The sequence below is a fragment of the Urocitellus parryii genome, chromosome 6, assembly GCF_045843805.1.
Source record: "Urocitellus parryii isolate mUroPar1 chromosome 6, mUroPar1.hap1, whole genome shotgun sequence".
Lineage (NCBI taxonomy): Eukaryota > Metazoa > Chordata > Mammalia > Rodentia > Sciuridae > Urocitellus > Urocitellus parryii.
In genome coordinates, this window is record NC_135536.1 from 44931786 (window position 1) to 44956266 (window position 24481).

At 32.9% G+C, this 24481-nt stretch overlaps 1 protein-coding gene across 2 annotated transcripts in view; it reads left to right on the forward strand.

Moving 5' to 3' along the window:
• Akap6 (A-kinase anchoring protein 6) overlaps positions 1–24481 on the forward strand; it is a 321551-nt gene that overhangs the window by 275114 nt on the left and 21956 nt on the right. For both annotated transcript variants that reach the window (XM_026413799.2, XM_026413806.2), the window contains exon 11: positions 1610–1825. In XM_026413799.2, coding sequence (XP_026269584.2) covers positions 1610–1825 — 216 coding nt within the window. The remainder of the gene's footprint in view (positions 1–1609; positions 1826–24481) is intronic.

The following is a 24481-nucleotide window of genomic DNA, read 5'->3' on the forward strand; positions in this document are numbered from 1 at the left end:
TAGGGGTGTGTGTGTGTGTCTGTGTATGTGTCAAAGAGAGAGAGAGAGAATATGCATGTGGATCAAGAAAGGACAGCTGGCAGAATGGAGGAGGAGATGGAAACAATTCTTGTTGCTTTAAAGGGCTTTCAAGTTTTATCCTTGAATATCTAGGAGTTCCCCTCAATCAGCAGTGAACTAATGTATAGTATCAGTAAAGAAATTTGTCAGACCTGGTTGTTGTATCAGGAGCTATATAGGAAAATAGTAATGAACCCTAGGAAAATAAATAAGGGTAAGCCCAGGAAACAAAACTGAAACTGCTGCACTGGTATAAATTGAATAATAAAATTCCTAGTCATATTTTGCCATAAATAGAGGTTTGGGAATTTGTCATTCACCTTATTTAAAATTCAGAAATATTAAAGGTACAGGGTTCTCTCATTATAGAAATAATAGAATTCCAGCTATTACTGAGTTACGGTCATTTAAATGGCTATAGCATGCATTATATCAATAAGTGGAACATCTGTATGAAATGTCCACCTGCTGATCTACTACCCCTACTCCATGCACATTTCAATGAATTGCACTTAATCATTTTAAGACTTCTTCTAATGAAGCCTTATCTAGATTAACATTTTAAGCACAAATACTTTCAGGCATTAAAACTCTCACACTAAATGAAATTGCATTGTCTTGTTTACTCTTGTTGATTAATAAGCAATCTGTTAACTGTTAGAACAGTCCAATTGTGGCAGTGGAGGGAGATTAGTAATTCAGTGATGTTTGTGGATATAATCATCATTTCTCCTGAAGGCTTTGAATTAGAATATCACTTACACACTATCCGTAGGCAAAGAAAGGATATAATATTTTTAGACATGTGTACCCACTATTTTGCTTGAATTGTTCAGCTTAGGGTCACTGCAGTAATACAAATGCTTCTGGGAGCAAAATGCTATTTTGATGCATGCATATCCTTCTTAAATAGTGTGATGTCTATTAAAAGAAACACAGCAACCAACAAATAGTGCAGTAATAATCCAGTATCTTAATTTCTGTTTTCAGAACATTATTGCTTTGTTAATCAAGCTTTGGAAGAGAAATACTGCTTATCTCTTTTTTTTCAGATAATAGCTTTTATATATAAAAATTCTTTGCAACCGTATTCAATTCATTCTCAGACAGTAAAAAACTGAACTTGTTCTTTTCAAAGAATCTAGAAATAAATTTGGAAAAATTCCATTTTATTTTGGAGTATATTTCAATTTTTTGTGTTTCTTTGACCTTGAAAAAGCATGTCAATCTGTTTAGCATTCATATGCCCTAAATGATTTATTTCATTAGATTAGAAATTGTTAACTACCTAGGTTTCAAGGTGGGAACCTACATTTTAAAGGAAGAAATAAGTGAAAAAGGGAAGAAATAAGTGAAAAAGGAATGAAGCTAATTTCTCTAGCATTAGTTAGCTATCTATAGAGACCTCGGGGCCCTTCTTCTTGTCCTGTTGTTTGTAACTAGCATATAATTACAATTCAAAATTATGGTGGAAGGGAATGTTTCATGTTTTAGGGAACTCCGCCCTATAACCGTTCAGTTCATAGATTGTAACAATTCTGTGTTGCAGTCCCTCTGTCGTGAAATAAAGCAGAGACGTCGAGGAGTGGCCTCCATTCTTCGATTATGCCAGCATCTACTGGATGACCGTGAGACCTGCAATTTGAACGCAGACCACCAGCCCATGCAGCTGATCATTGTAAATCTTGAAAGAAGATGGGAAGCCATTGTTATGCAAGCCGTCCAGTGGCAAACTCGACTACAAAAGAAGATGGGAAAGGAATCTGTGAGTGAATTTTTCTTTTTTCTTTTCTTTTCTTTTTTTCTTTCTTTTTTTTTCTTTGTGTGTGTGTATGTGTGTAATTGTCCCTTGTTTTGTTTTTGTTTCAGACAAAAAATAATTTTCCCAGAGCTTGGAAAATGTATTTGTCTTACAAGTGATTTTGCTAACTAAAGGTGTCGCTAGTGAAACTCCGTTTGTCATAACACAAGAGTTACTTGTCTTACTGAGATGCCTTTTAGGGTATCTCATTGCCCTTTTCCCCCTTTATTTTAGTTTATATAGGATACAGAGTGCAGGCACTCCAAATGGTCAAACTGCTCACCTCATTGTCTTTTTCTTTTTAAAAAATCAAATGGAGATTTCACTTTACCTTACCACCTAAGCCTTTAATTCTTTCAATCATTCCTTCACCAAAGATATTCATTAATTGTAAAATGCCCCATGAGTACATTTATTTTTTAGTTGTAGCTGAACACAATACCTTTATTTATTTATTTTTTTTTATGTGGTGCTGAGGATCAAACCCAGGTCCTTGTACATGCTCTACTGCTGAGCCACCACTCCAGCACCGCCCATGAGTATTTTGCTAGGAGGTGGCTTAACATTCTCAGTCTATGGAGCAACCTATATGCATGGCAGATAATGCAGTGAAATAATGTATATTGTTTACCTTTCCCTTATATCATATGAGTTAATACCATCTACTTGTACATGAATTTCCCCCATTGTTTCTACTTGGAGCTTGTTCTGATAGAGTTAAATTGCTGAGAACTGGCAAGTTTTAATGTCATGATCACGATGGGGATAGTCATTCCTTTTAAGGTTTTTCCAAATTGAGTACAGGTTCAAGCTGTTGCTAGATGAAGGAAATAGAGAAGACTAGAAGTTGCTTTACTATAATACAAAATGTATTGTCCAGAAAGCCTTATTCTTATGAGAAAGAATTTATTGATAAAAAGATTGTATTCTCCAAATGCCCTCAAAATCAATGGCTATTAGTTGAAGAGCCAACTCTCATATTTGACTTATATAAACAAAAATATATACATATATGTACATAGGAAAGTTTTCCTTGTATGTTTATATTTTCAGTTCTATGTCTTTGGAAAGTTCAGGATTCAAAACTGAAAAATCAAATATAAAAATATTGTCATTGAAAAATATCTTCTTCCTATGCATCCTAACTTTAACAAAGCAGTATTTGCTTTAATATTAAGTTTCAGATGTTTAGCATTAGGGACTCTAAACAGAAGGACACAGAATCAGTAAACCTTCTTGATCTTTTGCATTTGAAGCCATGTTGAGTCTAAGGGTGATTTTCTCTTCAACAGTTCTGTTTAATTGTTTTGAGCTGAAATTGTTAAATTTCTTAAGACTTCCAAATTATTACCAGTAATCAGAGTCTACATAATTGGATGTCTTTTTTTGAAATGACCTGTTTGCTGTGAAGCTATTTAACTGGCATGTTTTTCTTTTTCTTTATTTTTTTTTTCATATTTGAGAATATATGGAAGGGCAAGAGGTTACCATTTTTTTTTTCTGAACTTTGAAGCCTGTAAGTTTGATATTGGTAAAAGAAGTTTGGGCAAAATCTAGCTGCAGCAGGGAAAGTTCTAACATTAGGAAGCATTCAAACTGGTTTAGAAGACACAAACTGGTTTCCTTTAAGTACTGTTTTGAAATCATATAATAAGGGATGCCAGGCCAGATTTCTCCAGACCAAATGTAGGTATTTTTATCCTACTTCTACAGTACAGGCAAGTTTTAGCTTTGAGAAATGGGGGCTACTTCTTAGAGACTCAGGCTACTATGTAGAGGTAGATACAAGTTGCAGAAAAAGACTCCCCCTTGCTGAATATGTATATTATTTGGTTAGTGAAGATAGCACATAAGTTATTCTGTGCTTAAAAAAAAGTGGTGGTTGAAGGTAACTCAAAAAAAGGGACAGAAGAATGGAGAGAACTGATACCAACTTCTGTTTCCTATATTCAGGGCCTGTGATTTCCTTGCACATACTAGGTGTTTGATAAATATTTACAGAACGGATCCTCTCGAGTCTTTAGCAGAAGTAGCCACCAGAAAGGATTAGAAAGAACAATCTATGGATTATTCTTCAAAGCTTCTACAAAGCCAGGAATACTTCTCTTTCCTTTCAGTCATAAGAAAGTCACAGAGCATGTGATAGAGTATTAAGGAAGGTTTTGCTTCAATAATTGAGTAAAATTAGACTAAATACTGCTGTGGTCTTTCCCAAAAGCAAGACTAGAAAGGATCAAACATTTTTTTAAAAAAACTTAATCATATCCCAGGACAAAGCTCAAGAATATTTATAGCAGTACAAATATTCAGTATCCAACAACATAAAATTTAATATCTGGCATCTGATCAAATGCTACCAGGCATGCAAACAAAAATAGGAAAATTCAGCTAATGAAGAGAAAAATATCCATCAAAATAAATGGATTCAGAAATGACAGAACTAGTAGATAAGAACATTAAAAGTTATACTTTGGTTCCATGTATTTAAGATGCTAGAAAATTAGACTAAATACTAAATACTAAATAAATATTGAGCATCATAGCTAAAAACATTGAAGATACCTACCTAAAATAAGGATTAAAACTACAATTGCTTAAATTAAAAAATACACTGGAGTCCATGGAGGGGTACACACCTATAATAACTACTTGAAAGACTAAGGCAAGGGCTGGGTTTTTGGCTCAGTGGTAGAACACTCGCCAAGCATGTGTGAGGCACTGGGTTTGGTCCTCATCACCACATAAAAAAAAGTAAATAAAATATAGGTATTTTGTCCATCTACAACCAAAAAAAATTTTTTTAAAAGGCTAGGTCAGGAGGATTGCAAGTTTGAGTCTAGCCTCAGCAACGTAATGAGACCCTGTCTCAAAATAAAAAGTAAAAAGGCTTGGGATATAGCTCAGTGGTAGAGGGCCCCTGAGTTCAATTCCCAGTACAAAATAAACAAGCAAACAAAATACCCAGGATTCCAGAAGAAATAATTCATAAGCCTAAAAATATAGCAATAGAAACTATCCAAAAAGAAACAAAAAAACAGCATTAGTGAGCTGTGAAAAAAACTTTAGTCAAATATGTGTACAGTTAGCATCTCTAAGACAAAGGAGGAAGAGAAAAATAATTTTTAAAGAAAAAGTGGCCAGAATTTCCAAATTTGATGAAAACTATAAATTCACAAATCCAAGAACCTCAACAAACTTTAAGCACAATAAACATTTAGAAAATACATCAGAAGGCATTATAATCAAGTTGATTAAAACCAGAGATAAGAGAATATCTTAAAAGCATCCAGAAGAAAAAAAATCCATTACTTACAGAATAAGAAGAAGCAGAGTAGCAGACTTCTTATCAGAAATTATGTAAGTGCAGGAGCAACATCTTTAAAATATTAGAAGGAAATAACTTAACCCAGGATCAAACACACATAGAAAATATCATTCAAAAAAGAAGGAAAAAAGAGTATTTAAATATTAAAAGCTTAAAGTACTCACCACACCAAATTCATATTATGAGACTTTTTAAGGGAAGTCCTTAAGCAAACAAAAAATAAAAATAAAAAAATGATATCTGATGGAAACCTGGATATGCACAAAGGAATAAAGAACAATGGAAATGGTAAGCATGTGGATTAGTGAGGAAAAAAAATCATGTTATTTAGATCTCTTTAAATAGTAATAGGCTGTTGAAATCAAGATAATAACAGTTAATTATAGGATTTATAGCATGTAGGAATAAAATATATGACAACAATATCACAAAGGTCAGGAAGCAAGAAATGGTACTGAGCTTTGTATGGCTTTTATTCTATGTGATGTGGTATAATATGCTTAAAAAGTAGACTGTGATAAGATAAAAAGAACACTGTAACCCTTTAAAACTATAATAAAAAAACTATTAAAAGTAGTCAAAGGAAATTAAGTAAATCATTTTGTAAAAAATCTCAATCCAGGAAAGGAGGAAAAAGAAAATAAAGAACAGATGTAATGTCAGATGCTGCAGCTCATGCCTGTAATCCCAGCAGCTCAGGAGGCTGAGGCAGGAGGATTGTAAATTCAAAGCCAGCCTCAGCAACTTAGTGAGGGTTTACCAATTCAGTGAGACCCTGTCAGTAAATAAAATATTTTTTAAAAGGGGGGCTAGGGCTGGGCTCAGTGATTAAGTGCCCTTGGGTTCAATCCCCAGTTAAAGAAAAAACAATGATGACATAACAAGCAATACACACACACACACACACACGTATATATGCACAAGATGAAAGATTTAAATGCTATAGCAATAGTCCTATTAAACAGAAATGCACAATGAACTAAAAGCCCAAAGAAAGTAATTTATTAGATCAAGAAAAAAAACTTAAGATTTAACTATATGTTGCCCATATTAAACATAAAGACAAAATAGATTTTTAAAAAAGGGATGAAAAAATATGCTAAGCTTATACTAATTGAAATAGAGTCAGAGTGACTATATTAATAATAAACAGATTTCAGAGCAAAGCACATCCTAAGGTATAAATAACATTTATTAATGTGAAAAGTTCCAGTTAATCAAGAGAATATGACATTATTAAACATCTAAAACAGACCTTACAAATGCACCATGCAAAAGCTAATACACCTGAGTAGAGACAGGAAAAAGATACAAATTAGGGCAGAGATTCCAATACCATTTCCCAGTAATTGATAGATCAGAAAATCAATAAAAACATAAAAGATTTGGATAATGTTATAAACCAACTTGACCTAATTAAAACACTTCAACTAAGTCTTTTTATCCAAAAGGCAGGTAACAAGTGTTGGTGATGATATGGAAAAAGGGAACCTGTTTACCATTGGTGGGAAAATAGATTGGTGCAGCCACTGTGGGAAGTTCCTAATTGTGGGTCAAATACCAAGTTTCAGTTATGGTAGAATGAATAATCCAGAGATTTAGTGTATAACATGAAGACTGTATTTAATGATATTGTATTATATACTAGAAGTTTATTAAGAAAATACAGTTACTATGTGATCTAGCAATACTTCTTCTGATTTATATACAAAAGAAATTAAGTCACTACCTCATTAAGACATCTGTATTCCCCTGTCCATTGCATCATTGTTTACCATAGCCAAGATAGTGAAAAAAGTGAAAGTATCCATTGATGGATGAATGGAAAAAGAAATTGTGAGTGTAATATTCAGCGTTTAGAAAAGGGGATTCTGCCATTTACAATACCATGGAGAATCCTAGAGGACATGGAAAGAATATTACTATATGATTGCACTTACACAGGGGATCTTAAAACAAAATATAGAAACAGAATAGAAAGTTGGTTATCAGGGGTTGGGATGGGGGAAGAAGGGAAATGGAAGTTGTGGGTCAAATACCAAGTATGAGTTATAGTAGAATGAATAATCCAGAGATTCAGTGTATAACATGAAGACTGTACTTAATGATATTCTATTATATACTAGAAGTTTATTAAGAGGATAGATTTTAGGTACTCTCCTCCCTATGTGCACAAAGAAAGGTAACTATATAAAATGATGGATATATAAATTTGCTTGATTGTATTAATCACTTCATTGTGTATATGTATATCAAAACATCATTTTGCACATCTTAAATATGTAAAATAAAAATTAAAAAGTTAATTAATAAGACACATAATTCCACAACAGCAAAATAAACGTTCTTTTTAAGTGCACACAGAACATGTACCAAAACTGACTCTTCTGCGTCAAGGAACAAGTCTTAAATTTAAAAGAACTTATAACCTCAAAGTATGTTCTTTAACCATAATAGAATTAGTTTAGAAATAAATAATAAAATATGTATGAAAAGTTCTCAAATATATGGAAAATAAATAACACACTTATGTAGTACAGAGGTCAAAATTTTGAAAGGTAAATTATGAAGTCACCCTCATTGGTAGGGTGGAGAGTTGTTTCCAGTATCCCCAATCATATAACTCTGAAGATGGTCAAAACCCTCATATGAAATAGTATGGAAGTACATTATTATGTGTCAATTAAAAATAAATTAAAAATATTTAAAATAGCATAGTATTTGCATATAACCCATGCACATCCTCCTAAATATTTTAAACCATCTCTAGATTACTTGTAATACTTAACACAATGCAAATGTATATAAATATTCTTATTCTGTATCATTTAGGGAATGATGACAATAAAAAAAGTCTGCAGTTGCAGTTTTTTTTCAGTATGTTTGATATGCAGTTGATTCCAAACCCATGGCTATGGTGTACCAACTGTATTTTTAACTGAATAGAAATAGAAAAAGCGCATTCATTTTTTTAAAGAGAGAGAGAGAATTTTTTTAATATTTATTTTTTAGTTATCGGTGGACACAACATCTTTTATTTTATTTTTATGTGGTGCTGAGGATCGAACCCAGCACCCCACGCATGTCAGTCCAGCACATTACTGCTTAAGCCACATCCCCAACCCCAGGCACATAAATTTTGATGTGGAATGCCATCAAAACATTCATCTTAGCTTTAATTTTTCAAAACTAGAAAAGGAAAAACAAATTTAACTCAAAGTAGAAGAAAGGAAATAAAAAAGATCTGAACAGAAATCACTGAAATAAAAATAGAAAATCAATAAAGGAAAAAATCAAAATGAAAAGTTGTATTTTAAAAACAATATTAATGTAATTGATAATCCTCCAGTCAGACTGATTAAGGGAAAAAAGAGAGAAGAAACAAATTATCAACATTGGGAATAAGAAACAGGCATCACTGCAGTTTCTACTAATATTTAAAGAATATAAAGGGAATATTATGAATAACTTTGTAACTACTAAATAAATTGAACTATTAGTTTAAAATCTTCCATAAAGAAAACTCCAGGAACAGATGGCCCTTTAGATGGATTATACCAAATGTTTAAGGGAAGAAATACTAATGTTATGCAAAGTCTTCCAGAAAACTGGAAAGAAGGAATATTTTCCATTCTCATTCTTTGAGCAAATATTACCTACATACCATAAACCAGACAAAGACAATACAAGAATACTAAAGACTGACTGAAATTCCTAATTAATATAAATAAAAAAGATTCTTAAAATTTTATCACATGAAATTAACAATATTTAAGTGTGAAAAAATGTAACTTGCTGTATTTAGAGACTTAGAAATGAAAATCATGTAATTAGGGGCTGGAGATGTGGCTCAGCGGTAGCCCGCTCGCCTGGCATGCGTGCGGCCCGGGTTCGATCCTCAGCACCACATACCAACAAAGATGTTGTGTCCGCCGAGAACTAAAAAATAAATATTAAAAAATCCTCTCTCTCTCTCTCTCTCTCTCTCTCTCTCTCTCTCTCTCTCTCTCCTCTCTCACTCTCTCTTTAAAAAAAAAAAAAAAGAAAATCATGTAATTATCCTAATGTGAGCTGCAAAAGCACTTGACAAAATCTATATCCTTCCTCATATAGTCTCTCAGAAATCTAAGAATTAAAAGACTGAGTGTTTTCAGGAACAAAACAAGGACATATATTTTTACCATTTCCATCAACTTTACACTGATATATGAATATTAGTTTTATTCTATGTACTACTTGATGAAAAATCAGAAGCTGAAATTGAAAACAATACTATTTGCAATAGCAGCAAAACTATGAAATGCTTAGAGATACATCTAACCAAAGAAATGTGTGCAAAAATGCAACAAAATATTGTTGGAAGAAATTAAATGATAATTCAATTAATTATAATCTAAAAGTATTGATGAATCAGAAGACATCAATAAGATATCACTTCTCACCAAATTTATCTATATAGTCAATGAAATCCCAATAGAAATTCTGACGATTTTGGGGGGCAGAAATTTGTAAGCTGAATATAAAATTCATCTGGAAATGCAGTGAACCTAGAATAGCCAAAACACTTTTGATACAGATCAGTAAAGTTAGAGGACTTACACCTCCTAATATCAAGACTTACAATTAACTACAATATTCAAGAGTGTGGCCTTGGTGCCAAAGTCAACAAATAAATCAATGGAACAGAACGGATATTCCAGAAAATAAGCACAAGTGATCAATTGGTTTTTTACAAAGGTACAAAGGCAATTCATGGAGAAAATGACAAGTGATCCTGGAACAACTGAGTATCTATATTCTCAAGTTGTGAGCTTTGACCTTCATGTAAAATGTTTTAAAAAATTAGAAATGAATCATAGGGTACAATTTTCATGACTGTGTTCATATTATCAAAACAAACTTGTACATCTTATATATGTAGTTTATTTTATACAGATTATACCCTAATAAAGCTGTTTTAAAAACACATGAACACATTCAGAATTTTACATGAGCATATTCAGAATATCAATTACAAAGGGATTGATTGACTACCTTGAAACCTGGCAGTGGGTATCCTTGCCTTAGAGTAAGTCAATGAAAATGGGAATTCTTTTCCTGAAAAGCCAAACACAGTAACTATAGCTCTCACATAGCATTTGATGTGTATCAGGCACTGTTTTAAGTAACTGATATGCTAAGTCACTTAACATTCTTAAAATACCACAAAATATGTATACCATTTTTATCCTTTCAATTTTGCACAAGAAAAAATTGAGGCAAAAAAAAAAAGTCAGTAACTTGTCCAAAGTTATCTGTTAGTTTGTAATTGATTTGGGATTTGAACCTAGGAATTCCAGTTTTAAATGAATATACTAAACTGCCTCTCTAAGATGAAGTCTTCAGGTTTGATTTTGTTTTGTTTTGCCTTTCTAGGGACAGAACCCAGGGTTTTCACACGCTAGGCAAGTGCTTTGCCATTAAGATACCCAGCAACTACCTTTAAACTAAATAAATGAACAAAACTTTTTATAAATACAAATTAAGCCAACTGGATTTGGAAATTAGATGATTCCACTTTTCCATATAGTTTAGGAAATTATGGATTAAATTCCTTTATTGCCATTTGATATATAAAGAATTTTTAGCTACCCAAAATTAACCCATATCTAAATGTTCAAGGAAAATCAGTAAGTTCTTGTAAGAACATCAAGAAAGAGAACTACATTTTCTCTTTCAAAATGCTAGAGAAAATAAGAGAGGGTTTGGTCTGTTATGTGTGCTGGATGATCACTGATAACTCACTGACACTTATTTAAGCATTTCCTCTAACTACATGGGGCTTCTTAGTTATTAAATTCACACATGCTTCACAGAAACTCCTGACATGCGTGGGATTTGTAGTAAGACCAGTTTTCCAGCAGTGATTTGTATATACCACAAATCAAATTTATTATTTCAAATGTCATCTCAATAAACCTCTCTCACTCTGGACAGGTTCAGTCTAGTATAGACTAATTCCCTCAGGGGAACCCACAAAATTGCTAACACAGGAGGGTGTCATACAGTGTGAGAAAATATGTTTCTCAGTATTTTTCTATTTTTATACTAATTTTGGTTTTTTAAAAATATTTTAGCAAGGATCCCTGTAAAAAGCCAGGTAGTATATTGCAAGTGTCATCACCAAGGGAATAGGGCTGTTGCGTTGTGAATATTATTAGGCATATAACATATCCTAGTCACTATGACCACTTTTCTTACTTAATTTTCTTTACAACTGCTGATGAAAGATTAAATAAATTACCCTGGTCATACTGCTAGTACCAGTTATACTATAATAAATATACCTGGATCCAGGTATATCTATTCTAGAACTTCAAGCCCTTTTTTCTCTTAAAGATTTATTGATAACATTCCTTGACCTTCTTCTACCTAAGACTTCTTTGGTTGGTTATTATATTCTGTGATACTGACTTCTTCTATTATTTTTCCTTTTTATTAGAAACTACCTGAGTTTTCTTTTTTAATTGAACTCAAGAAGAATTATGTAATGAAATTATGTAATGAACAGTAATTTCTGTTAATAGGTTATTTTCTATTAGTTGATCAGTTCTAAGAATTCATGCATGTTGTCTGAAGAATAGGGCTAGATAGTACTCAGGGAACATCATTTGAAAATACAGACACTACTCCCCTCCACATTCATCCATCAGTTCTTATATAAATGGTTGGATTCATCAGAAGACATTCATGGATGGAATTCAGTTTGGATATTGTTTGGAAAAGTTTCAAACCAAACAAAGAGAAATCATTGAGTTAAAAGTAAAGCTAGAAGGAAAGTGTTGGTTTTTTGTTTTTGTTTTTAAAGAATTGAAATTAAAACTTCAAATAAAAAGTTTGAATAAGTTATTAGTAAAGTTTAGATTTTAAAATGTTTTTATGGATGAAATGCTTTAAATAAGGTCTTTATATATCATCACTCAATATTTTTATTTCAAAAGTATTTTTTTAAATAATAGAATGAATTCTAGGTAAAACTCTCTTGAATTTGCTTTTAGAACTGTCTTGAATACAAAGACAAAAATGAGGGAAAAAATTATCTATCAGTTAAAATATGGATGAGGCTCAGTTGAAAAAGTACATTCAAAGTGTTGCGAACATAAGGCTCTTTGGGTATTGACTGGGAATAGCCTGGGGTTCTGCCATAAATAATTCCAGCTCTGCCAGGTTTAGAAGATCTTTGTAAGTATACCTTCTTTCTTTCACAATTTTCCCAATTCAGTGCTCTACCTATTTGGAGATAGGCAAATGACAAATTTTCTTTTAGTTTTCTGAAATCTGAAAATTAAAAAAAAAAAATGCTGGTGAAGGCACAGGATTATTCTCATAAAATTAAACTGGTTTGAGAAAGTATCACATTATATTTATTGGTGGTGTTCCCAGATAATGCCCTAATTTTTTCCTAGATATTTGAGGAGAATGTACAAAGGGTATTCATAACCCCTGAGGATATCACTGACATTGAATGGGTAGGTCTGAGGAGATAACAAAAATGAGTGGAACAAGGGGCTGGGGATGTGGCTCAAGCGGTAGCGTGCTCGCCTGGCATGCGTGCGGCCCGGGTTCGATCCTCAGTACCACATACCAACAAAGATGTTGTGTCCGCCGAAAACTAAAATAAATAAATAAATATTAAAAAATTCTCTCTCTCTCTCTCTCTCTCTCTCTCTCTCTCTCTCACTCTCTCACTCTCTCTTTAAAAAAAAATGAGTGGAACAAGCTTATAAACAGACAAATTTTCCCACAAATTCCATTAGTGTCCCCAGTAGAAAATAATTTATTCAGAATACTGAATAATCATTTCACAGTACTTTTATATGTTAGCCAGCTTTCCATTGCTGTGATCAAATACCTGACAGGAACAACTTTGAGGAGGAAGAGTTTATTTGAGGTTCAAAGTTTCAGAGGTTCAGTCCATGGTCAGCTGGCTCCATTACTCTGTCGGAAATGAGGCAGAACATCATGGCAGAAGGGCTTTGCAGAGGAAAGCTGCTTAGTTCATGGCACCTAGGAAGCTGAGGTGGGGGTTGGGGATGGAGAATGAATATGAATGCAAAGGACAAAATCTAAATCCCAAAGCTATACTCCCAGTGACCTACTTCCTCCAGCCTTGCCTCATCTGCCTAGAGTTACCACCAAATAAACATTCAAATTATTAATCCATCAAATGGCCACCCATTAGATTACAGCTCTCTTAATATAATCATTTTATTTCTGAACATTCCTACATTGTCCATCACATGAGTTTACTGAGATTCAATTTATAAAATTTATATCTAAACCATAGCATCTTACTTTCGTGAGGACAGATTTCTCATAATATACATCTGAAAAGTATGCTGCACCTCTCTGCTTAGCTCTATTAGAGACCTAAACCTTTATCTGATGATGAAGAAAATTTTTGAATCTGTATCCTCACCCTTTTAAGTTTCATGAGGACTCTGAGTGGTCCCACCACTATTTTGTTAGGAGGAGTAGTGAATAAATCATCCTTGCTTTTTAAACAACTATTTTAAACAGATATAGTCTGGATTTATTTGGAATACCTTTATTTTGGCAATCATGCCTTTGAACCTTAGCAAATTTAGGGTTTTAGGATTTTTTTCTTCCCATTTTTTTTTTCCTTTTTGCTTGACACTCCAGAGGTCTGCATTGAAAACAGAACCTTGTGTCCAGAAAAACCTTACACATTTATTGGCCTTGAAAGTATGCAACCCATCTAGCCACATAATTGAAAATAATAAGGCCAGGATAAATGGGATGGCCCCAGGGTAAAACACCCAAGGGATTCAATTGGTGTCACTTTGCATCAATGTCCATGCATCATGGTAATTGAGGTAACATAACCAATTACCACATTTTAATTAGAGTTCTAAGAACTTGAGAAAATTTGCAATGATGAGACAGCTCACTTTAAAAAAGGAAAGAAAGAAAGAATGAAATAAGAGGAGGGGGAACCCCACACATTATGTTACCCAAGCCTCTTGCTTATAAGCAAAGATTACTCAAAGTGATGTTTTGTGAGTTTCCTTTATATCTAATACCTCTCCTATCTCTCAATCTTATAACTTGCCGATATTTTGAAAAACTAAATATTCTAAATGTTATTTTTTTGGCTAAGGTAATAGTATTCTCATCCTAATCTAACTGTTGATTTTAGAAATTTATGACTGAAGAAATCCTCTAGTATGCAACCCTGGCTTATAAATTTCATTCCCCATCTAGTTTCTTACCATGATAACTTGAGGATTCATTTTAAGTTTTTAAGTCACTGTCTGAACACAGTGACACATTATTAAATTACACATTTCTCTGGCTCGGTTTGCTAAACAAAAATAGACCTAGATTCCACCATCACCCCCCTCAAAAAATTAGAAGCAGAAAGAATTACTGCATTTAGAAAATAATTTTGACTGTGGCAATTATTTTTATAAGGCTAGAGTTTAAGTGAAAAACCTCCTGTAAAATTTTAGTGCTGCTACATAATCAAGTAATTATGTAATTACTTGTACTTAATTACTTACAAGAGAGATGGTTGTTAAAAAAAAATCTTTATACATGTCAAAAACAGCTCTCTTCTTTAGAGGATTTCTAGCCAAGCTTCAATACCAAAAAGCTCTTTTAACAGTAGTTTTCAATAATTTTGTTTTTCCTTTATAAATCCCTTATTGCTGTTCTTCAAATACCTTACAGTAAATTATATGAGATCTACAAGTCCTCCCTACTTCTACTTACCATAGCCAAAAAAGGAAGAAATGAGTTTAAATTACAGTTGAAGTGCTTGATGACAAATACAAGATATTCCTAATATGAGGATTTCCAGTAAATAGAGAAGATTTTTAAAGGAAATTTCCATGACTACTGCAATAGAATATGGTCACTAAGAGCTTGGTCACACTCTCCTACTTAGTAGCTGTGTGATCATGGCAAATTATTTAACGTTTCTAGCCTCATTTCTTCATTTGGAAGATAGAGATAACAATACTACCTATCACATAGATTATATAAGGTTTAAATAATTACTGTGTAAAAAGTTCTTTAAATAGCTGCTATCAGATAGTCAATAAATGTTAGCTGCTATTATTATTTATGTTGTAGCAACCAAAGACCTACCTATCTTTGTAATTATCTAGATATAATATATTACCTGGTCTAGCAGGCAGTTAATATTTAATAATAAATGCAAGAACAAATGATGGAGAAGTGACTAAATGATGAATTTCTATCTTAAGTGATGGGTTCAGTGGTTGACCTGACCATCCATCCTCATCTTTATCCTTTTCAGCAAGAATGGACCTAAGCTAAACCAGTTGAATTAATCCTGGACACTTCTCTCTTGGTACTGGTTAATTAGTTGATTTTTCTCTGTTACTCTCTTGTTTTCCATTTCATTGATTTCTGCTCTAATTTTTATTTTATTTTATTTTATTTTTTCTACTGCTTGATTTAGTCTTAAATTGTTCTTCTTAATTTCCTAAATGGCAGGTTAGATTAACGATTTTTTTAATCTCCTAGTATTTATTTTTAATTATATAAATTAATGCTTTCCTCTCTCTCGAAGCACTACTTTCACTGAATCCCACCAACCTTAATAAATTGTATTTTAATTTTTATTTAGTTTAAAACATCTTTAAATTTCTCTCAAGACTTCTTCTTTAAGTTATGTGTTATTTAGATATTTCGGGATATCCCAACTATCTTTCTGTCATTTCTAGTTTTAATTCCATTATGGTCTAAGAACATACACTGCATAATTTCTATTCTTTTAAGCTTGTTAAGGTGTGTTTATGGCCACAATTGTGATGTGTTTTCAATGTTTGTTGCAAGCCTGAGAAGGAATGTGTATTCTGCTGTTGTTGGGTGAAGTATTCTGTAAGTGTCAATTAGATCATGTTGATTGATAGTGCTCTTCAGGTCAACTGTATTCTTACAAATTTGGGGCCTGCTCGATCTATCATTTACTGAAAGAGGGACATTGAAATAGATAGCTACAATGGATTTTCTATTTCTCCTTTCAGTTTTTCTATCAATATTTGCCTCACATGTTTTGATGTTTTGTTGTTAGGTGTATACTTGTCAGAAGTGTATGTCTTCTTAAGAACTGACCTCTTTAATATTGTGTAAATCCTTATTTTTTTTCTTGACTTTTCCTTGCTTTGAATCTGCTTTTTCTGAAATTAATATAACTACCCCAGCTTTCTTTAGATTAGGGTTAGCATTATATATCTTTCTCTATCTTTTTAATTTCTTGACTGAATCTTTGTTTTAAAGTGAGTTTCTGTAGATAACATATAGTTGGGCCTGGTTTTTGAATCTACTTTAAGAAACTTTATGCTCTAATTGAATTATTTAAACCATTTATATTTAAAGTTTACATTTTATTAATATAGTTGGACTAATACCTGTCATATTTGTAACTATTTTCTATTCATTGTATTTGATCTTTCTTTTTCTCCTTTTTCTTCTTTCTTTGATTTTAACTGAGCATGTATGACTTCATTTTTGTTTCTTCTTTTAGCATACCAATTATATATCTTTTTAAAAACATGTCAAGTTGCCTTTGAATTTGCAATATGTGTTTTAAACTAATTCAAGTCTACCTTAGAAATGCTATTATACTGCTTCACACTTAAAGAGAAAGCTATTTAAAACAGAATATTCTCAATTCCTCTTTCCCAGACTTTATGATATTGCTATCATTCATTTAATTTAGTATATTAAGAAAATTTCATATAGTATAACTACCTAATATATTGTTACTATTATTACTTTAAACAAAGTTACCCTTTAAGTCAATTAAGAATAAGAAAAATGATCCAGGCTTAGTGGCACATGCCTGATATACTACTAGTGGCTTGGGAGGCTGAGGCACGAGGATCACAAGTTCAAAGCCAGCTTCAACAAAAGCAAGTCACTAAACAACTCAGTGAAACCCTGCCTCTAAATAAGATACAAAAAAGGGCTGGAGATATGGATTAGTATTTGAGTGCCCCTGAGTTCAATCCCCTGTACCCTCCAAAAAAGAAAAATAAAATATTTTATTTTACTTCGATGTTTCTTCTTCAACACTTTACCTTTATATGGATGTAAGTTTCTAACCTGTATCATTTCCTTCTCCCTAAATAAATTTTAATATTTCTTGCCAGGCAGGACTGCTGGGAGTGAATTCCCCTAGTTTTTGTTTGTCTAAAATAAATTTTTATTTCTGTCTCATTTCTGAAGTATAATGTTGAATATAGAATTATAAGTTAGTAGATTTTTCTTCTGATAAAATATTTCACCTAATCTCTCCTTACTTTGCATGTTTTCTGATGAAAAGTCCCTTGTAATTTTTATCATTTTTCCTCTAAATTTTGCTCTAAGACATAAAATTTTCTCTGTTTTGATTTTCTGCAGTTTGTATATAATATGCCTAGGTGTAGATTTTTTTGGTATTTATCCTGCTTCCTGGCTGTGTGATTTGATGTCTGACATTAATTTTGGAATATTCTTGACCATTTCACTTCAAATAATTCTTTGGACCCACTGTTTTTTCTCTTTCTTGTATTCTAATTACACATGTTATACCTTTTGAAATTGTCCCACATTTATTAGATGTTTTACTTATTTTTATCACTTTGTTTCTTTTTGCATTTATTAGGAATTTTTATTGACCTTTCTTCAGATTCACTGATGAGCCCATTATAGACATTCTTTGCTTCTTTAACTTTGATTTTTATTTTTAGCATTTCCTTTTTAATTTATTCTTAAAGGTTCCATATCTCTGTTTACTTTACCCATCCATTTTAAAATGTTCTCTACTTTCACTATTAGAGTTCTTAATATATTAATCATCTATTTAAAACTTTCTGATAGTTTCAAAATCTATGTCATATTGAATCTGGTGCTGATGCTTACTTTATCTCTTTAGATTATGGTTTTTTGGATTTTTTTTCCTTGCCTTTTAGCATGTGTAGAAATTTTGTTGTTGTTGTTAAAAACTAGGCATGATGATCAGGTAATAGAAACCAGGCAATAGAAAATGAGATAAATAGGCCTCAAGTGAGTTTTATATTAATCTGCGTATGAGTCAAGCTGTATTTCATGTTCACTCTAAATATGATTATTTTATGCTGAGCTTCAAATTTCTTTTCCTTTTTCTTGTTTTTGTCTCTTTTATTGTCTTTGGGGTTTCCTAAGAACTTTTGCTCAATATCTTTTCTCTCTTTCAGCTCTTATACACTATTATACTGAAGCACTGTTGGTGTGATGATAAGGAATGGGGAAGACATCTTCAAAAGTATCTCTTAGTTTGCCACCTGTTTTGTTAAGACAGGAAGACTAGAGGGGTTGAAGTCAAAGAAATGTCTTTCCTCAGGTGGGATAGGGCTGTAATAAAGGCTTTTTCACTAAAAAGTGGCCCTTTCATATGATGAGTATTCTGGATATTCACAACAGTTAGACTTTCTTTCCCTTTGTCGGAATCACCTGATGGCTAGGCTAAATGCTAGTATGTTTATCTCCAAGTACTTCTTCCAGTCTACTCTGCCCACAACTATCTGGCTCAAATGACTGAAACACTATTATAATTATTTTATCCCACTCATCAAAGAATAAGTTATAGTTCTGTTTTGCTTGTAAGTCAAATTCATAAACTCTCAAACCTCCATAGACTGATCTTACTCTGAAGTATAAAGCTTTTCCACCAACAATAGCTCATTTATCCAGTTAATTCTAAATAGAAGAAAAAAATGGACAAAAGATATGACCCATTGATGTACAAAGTAATAAATATAAATGGTTACTAAACTATGAATAAATATGTACTATAACTAGTAATGGAAGAAATAAAAAGTAACATAGTTTGTCAGTTGCTATTTTTTAACCCATCTAAAAGAAGGAAACTTAATGACAAATTCCAGTGTTAGAGAGGTGAGTGGATTGAAAACTGGTATAATCTTTAGCTATTTATCAGTATCCTGGAAAGTATTCCCAATCTTTGGCCTAATATCTGTCTTTCTTAAATTTGTCCTCAGCAAATAATATGAGCTATTCATGTGAAAATGCCTACTTTATTTTATTTTTAAACCCCTATAAAATTAGAAAAAAAATATGAATTTCTAACAATATGCATTATAAGAAAATTTTGAAGAATATTTAAAATCATTACTATCATGGCTGTCAGAAATATTTTATGAATTAAAAAATTGGATTCAACATACAGGAAAAAAAAGGACATTTATGCAATGCTGATCATATAATATATGCATAATTATAGTCATGATTTTATAAAATGTGTAAACCTGTAGGGATTAAATAAAATATTTCCAGGGGTTATTAAGAATGCTTTTATTATCTTCTTTACATGCTTCTAAGTTTAAAAAATTCCTATGGGAAAATAGCTCTGAAGCTCCTGCCTAACCCTTAGAGTTCAGCTCAGATACTTCCTCCTCCCAGTTCTCTGTCTCTCTGACTACTCTTGTTCACAGTGATCTGTTGTCTTTCTTTATTCATCACCTTCTACTTAGCTTTCCACTCTGGATGCTCTTTTCATCTCATTCTTTCTCTCTAGGCTCTCTCACCCCACACATAGCTTCAAGAACTCCAGGCACACATATATATATATACAGTAGTACAGCTCTCCTGAGAACTCCCCAAGACATTTCAAGCTCATTGTGTTCAAAAGAAACTACTAATCTTCCTTGACAAACTGATCCTTTTCTAGTATTCTGAATCTCAAGGAAATATAATAAAATTTCTTCAGTTTTGTTAAACCAAAGCACATTGGTCATCCTTGACTTTTTAATCAGTATCGTTCCATCCAGCTCATCATTAGGTCTGGTTGACTTTACTTTATGAAGAGCTCTTAAATCAGTTTTTCTCCAAAAGTACATTATCACCACCTTAGTCCAAGCTGAATCTCTTATAAATTATTTAATATGTGAAAAGTGTTTAGGATATTTCCTAGCCCAAAAAAGTATTCAATAAATGTTATTATGCATATTCTTACTTGTACCACTGCAGTTGCTTTCTTCACACCAACTCTTGCCCTTCTCCAGTGTGTTCTCTACCCTGAGGTCTCTACAATCTTTTAAAAATACTGGGATGAAAGAGATGGCACAAATTGATTATCTCACCTTGCTTGATTCCTTGGGGTTTATTTCCAGACACATTTCCCATTTTTCTGCAGGCCAGACCCTCTGTTTGCTGTGAGGCCTTCAAATGTAGCATGCCTCTTCCTGCCTTAGAGCCTCATTCCTTCTGCATTCACCATTCATCCATATTCTGAGTTCCCTCCCAGAAAATTCTTATTATCCTTCAGAAATCAAATCAAAAGGCATTGCCTCAGGTAAACTTTTCCTGACATCCTAGAATAACTCAGATCTACCTTCAGTATCCTGTCAGATTATACTCTGATTCAGTAGATCCTAAGAGTAAACCTTATCTGTTTTCACTTGGTACCTAGTAGTCAGTAAATGTGTTGAATACATAAATTTTCTGAATACATGTTTATTGAATAAATGAGGTTGTTGGAAAAGCCCATAATAACTTGCTTTGGTCTTCTATTTTCTTAATTTTTCTTTTTATATCATTTAGTCTTTGTTGAACTACCTCTACACCTTCTCATATATTCATACTTTTACCAAAGAAACCTCTAAGTATAGTTATCTTGTGCAGAACTGCCCAGTCATGTCCCTTGAATTAGTTAGACATGGGCTAAGATATTGACACCCTTAGGTGAGGCAGAGGAACTAGAAGGAGTCCAGTCTCATGGCCTTCTGCAATGAACTCTCTTCCTTTCTTCTCAGTGTGCAAGTCTATTAGCATTTCCTATGTGTCATGACTTGAAAAATGTTGGGAAGCACTGGTCCAGAAATAAGAGGTATTAAACCTTAGTATCAACCTGCTGATCATGAAGCAATAGTCACATTTAAATTTTGATTGAAGAGAAAACATTTAAGTGAAAATGCCATGGGGTCAAATAATTTTCTTACCCTGTTGTAGGAAGATCAAATTTACTGCTGATTTTTTTTTATTCAGGTCTAATATTTAGGTCAGTTGTTTCCTTTGAATTGTGTTTATCATTTCTTATTATATAAATGACAGCAGCATTTAGTGACTATCAAAGGAAATACACTATGTTTCAGTCATTCGGGGGCTTAAACTAAAATATCAAAATTGATAAGGTAATTTTTACATAGAAGAAAGTAGCAATTTAAAATAGTACAGGTAAGTCCATAGGTCCAGGATCTGAAAAACTGAAACTATTTTAAAATAGATTAAATATTCTTCCCATGACCATAATGCCATCAATGTATCATTGCTGATTCTGCAAGTATGTATTGGTTTATAGATCACTTTTTGTATGATTCCATTGAGTTATGGATTAGAAGAAACTAAACCTATAGGCAAATAATCAAAAAATGTCCTATGAGTACCTGCTAATTACTCAGTATCATTCTAGGATTTGCCTGCAAAGACATAATACTAGACATTATCTTCACTCTCAAGGAATTCACAGGCTATGATAGTAAGATAATACTAACATAGATGAGACAGTAAGTATGCCAAAATCTGTCTGGGATGAAAGCGATGGCACAAATTTCAAAGCTAATAACAAAACTGCAGTATCCTTTAGAGATGAGATGTGCTTGATTTGTCTTTGTATATGTTCAGTGCTTGGGCATCTACTAAGTATTCAGTGAATATTTATTGAACAAATAAACCAATGAAAGTGCTAAATTATGTAGTTCTATCACATTGTCAAATCAAGTGAGACAAAGACCTCTGAAGACCCTGTAACCAAAAAATCTTAAGAGGAATCTATGACTGACTTTTAAGAAATTTGGGTGAGGGCTATTAGAAACCACATTCATTCATTCAAAAATATTTATTGAATTCCTACTATGAACAAAGGCATAGTGACAAAGAGAAAAGGGACCATTCATGAGGCAGTTGCTATACTGTCGGTGAGCTTCAGGGGAGCACTATGAATTGAATTTCAGTCATTTTATTTGACCAATTTATGGAATGCCTTAAAAGCCAGCCCAGATAATTAAGAAGATAAGATATACACTAAAAGTTTTGTGTATGTATGGATGGGGTGGATGGGTGGGGTGAAGTTTGGTTTGGTTTAACAAGAGAAGTAATATAATGAATGAATTTATTTTAGGAAGTCTGGTTTGGAAGTGATATGTAGGATTATATTGAACACATTATTGTTCCTTCTATTTTTTTTAAGTCCCTAGATAGAGTTTCAAAATGTTTCATGATAATCAATGAGAAGGTTTAATTGACTTTTAAATAGCAAATCCTTCTTGTGTATCTCATCTATGTTTTCTTGCTGCAATATAATTCCATTCTTTGAGGTTGAGTTGTAGAAACAGAGACCATTTTCAATGTCCAAATCAGAGTGACTTTTCAAATACTATAGAAAAAAGTAGTCTCTTCTTCACCTGTAAAATAGCACCTACTCTCTAAATTCTTCTTCAATGTTTTTTCCCCTAAATTTTAGAGAAAATTCCTTGATTATTAAAATTTAGTGATATTCAATTAATTAGATTCACCCACATGGCCTTAATTTTTCTCTTTGTTTTTACAGTTAATCAGGAGTACTCATGACAATCACTCCTAAAGATTAAAGGGCTAAAGGTTTTTAAAACAATCCAACTTCAAAAGTAGTTCTGAATGTAAAACATCAAATTGTCTTATCTGGGATAAAGAATTTTTAATTTGGTGGGGGCTAAAATAATTTGGTGGAGAACTTTCTCTTTATTCTCCACCCTATCACCATCATCATTATATGTGTTAACTTTCTTATCTCTTTATATGCTCTTTTCATCCCCAGTAAGTACCCAGAGAGGTGTCCCTTCTTCCCTGTATCTGTATCTAGCTGAGGTGAGGAAGGGTCAACTATTTTGTGTAACCTGCATGTGCAGGAATGAGGAGAGAAGACATGTTAGCTGAGAACTCTAGGCAGGTCCTGCCCACTGAATGGCATCTCCTCAAGGAACTTTAATGGACCTACACTGTCTATTCCAACCCCCTAACCAAGAACCTCATTCTCAAAGAGCTCAATGTTCAAATGAAATTATCAAGGGTAGAGAAGGGGCTAGATAGGAATTCAGGTATCTTTGTATTTTAAAAGTTATCCCTGTGTGATAACTATGGCCAGTTATCCCTGGCCCTTCTCATCCAAATTTATGCACTTTAAAATTGCTTTAACTGACAAGGCAAAAGTGGAAAGATTCAGGGATCCAAAATAACCTATGCCTTTTTGCTTCTTTCTTTTCTTATATTACTGTCTGAAAGAACTCCACTTCAAATACGGAAAGGATTCCAATTTTCAAAAAGCAATTCCCTCTCTCTCTCTCTCTCTTTTTTTTTTTTTTTTTTTTTTTTTTCCTTTCTGGGCAGCATTCATACAGTAGCAGTGGTAAAATAAACAATGATGTGTTGGATTTTGTTTCTCTTTATCTATATGACATTTGTGTCATCACCGTAGCTCTAATCCATATTCAGGTCTTCATGTTTGGTGTGCAGTAATATGTAAATTATCTCACCAGCTGCATGGAGCAGTGTTTGTTTATTCTATTTCTTTTGGCACTGCACAGAACTGAATTTCTGCCAAAATGGGGCTGCTTCAGGGAACACTAATGCTCCAGGAGGAAGTTTTGAAAGGAAACGCACATCATAAGTCTTCACTCTGTGAAGCAGCAAAATCAAAACAAACTTTCTGTTTACTAAAATATCAGTATTATGAATGTAAAATAATGTGTTTGTTAAAATATAATGAGCATGCTGCCCATCTCCAGGATGTATCATGTACATGGGCTTTGGAAATGAGGACACAATGCTGAGAAAGCTGGTACATTTTTATTCTTAGAAAGAAAGTAGGTGAAATGAAACAGAGACAACATCTAGAAGTTTAAGGAAGAAAAAAAAATATTTTAACATGCATATTAATCTCTGGAAACACATGGCATTTACATGCATTTAAATGTGGACAGCTGTGGCGTTTAAGTGTTAAAAAATTTCATTAATGATGCATAGAGCTATCTACTTCTGTTGGCAGGCCTTTCAGTCTTCAATCTGACACTTCCTTTTTTATCCAGCAAGCTAATTTCCCCTCTTTTGTGAGGAGTAACTGTTTTCACACTACTGCTTACCCAGCAAGCCTCCTTATTGTTTCATGGTTAATTATCTTTTCCAGCTTCACCTTCCCCAGCAAAGGAAGCAGGACTGTTCCTCCCCAGCACTAATGAAAGCTGGGTTTT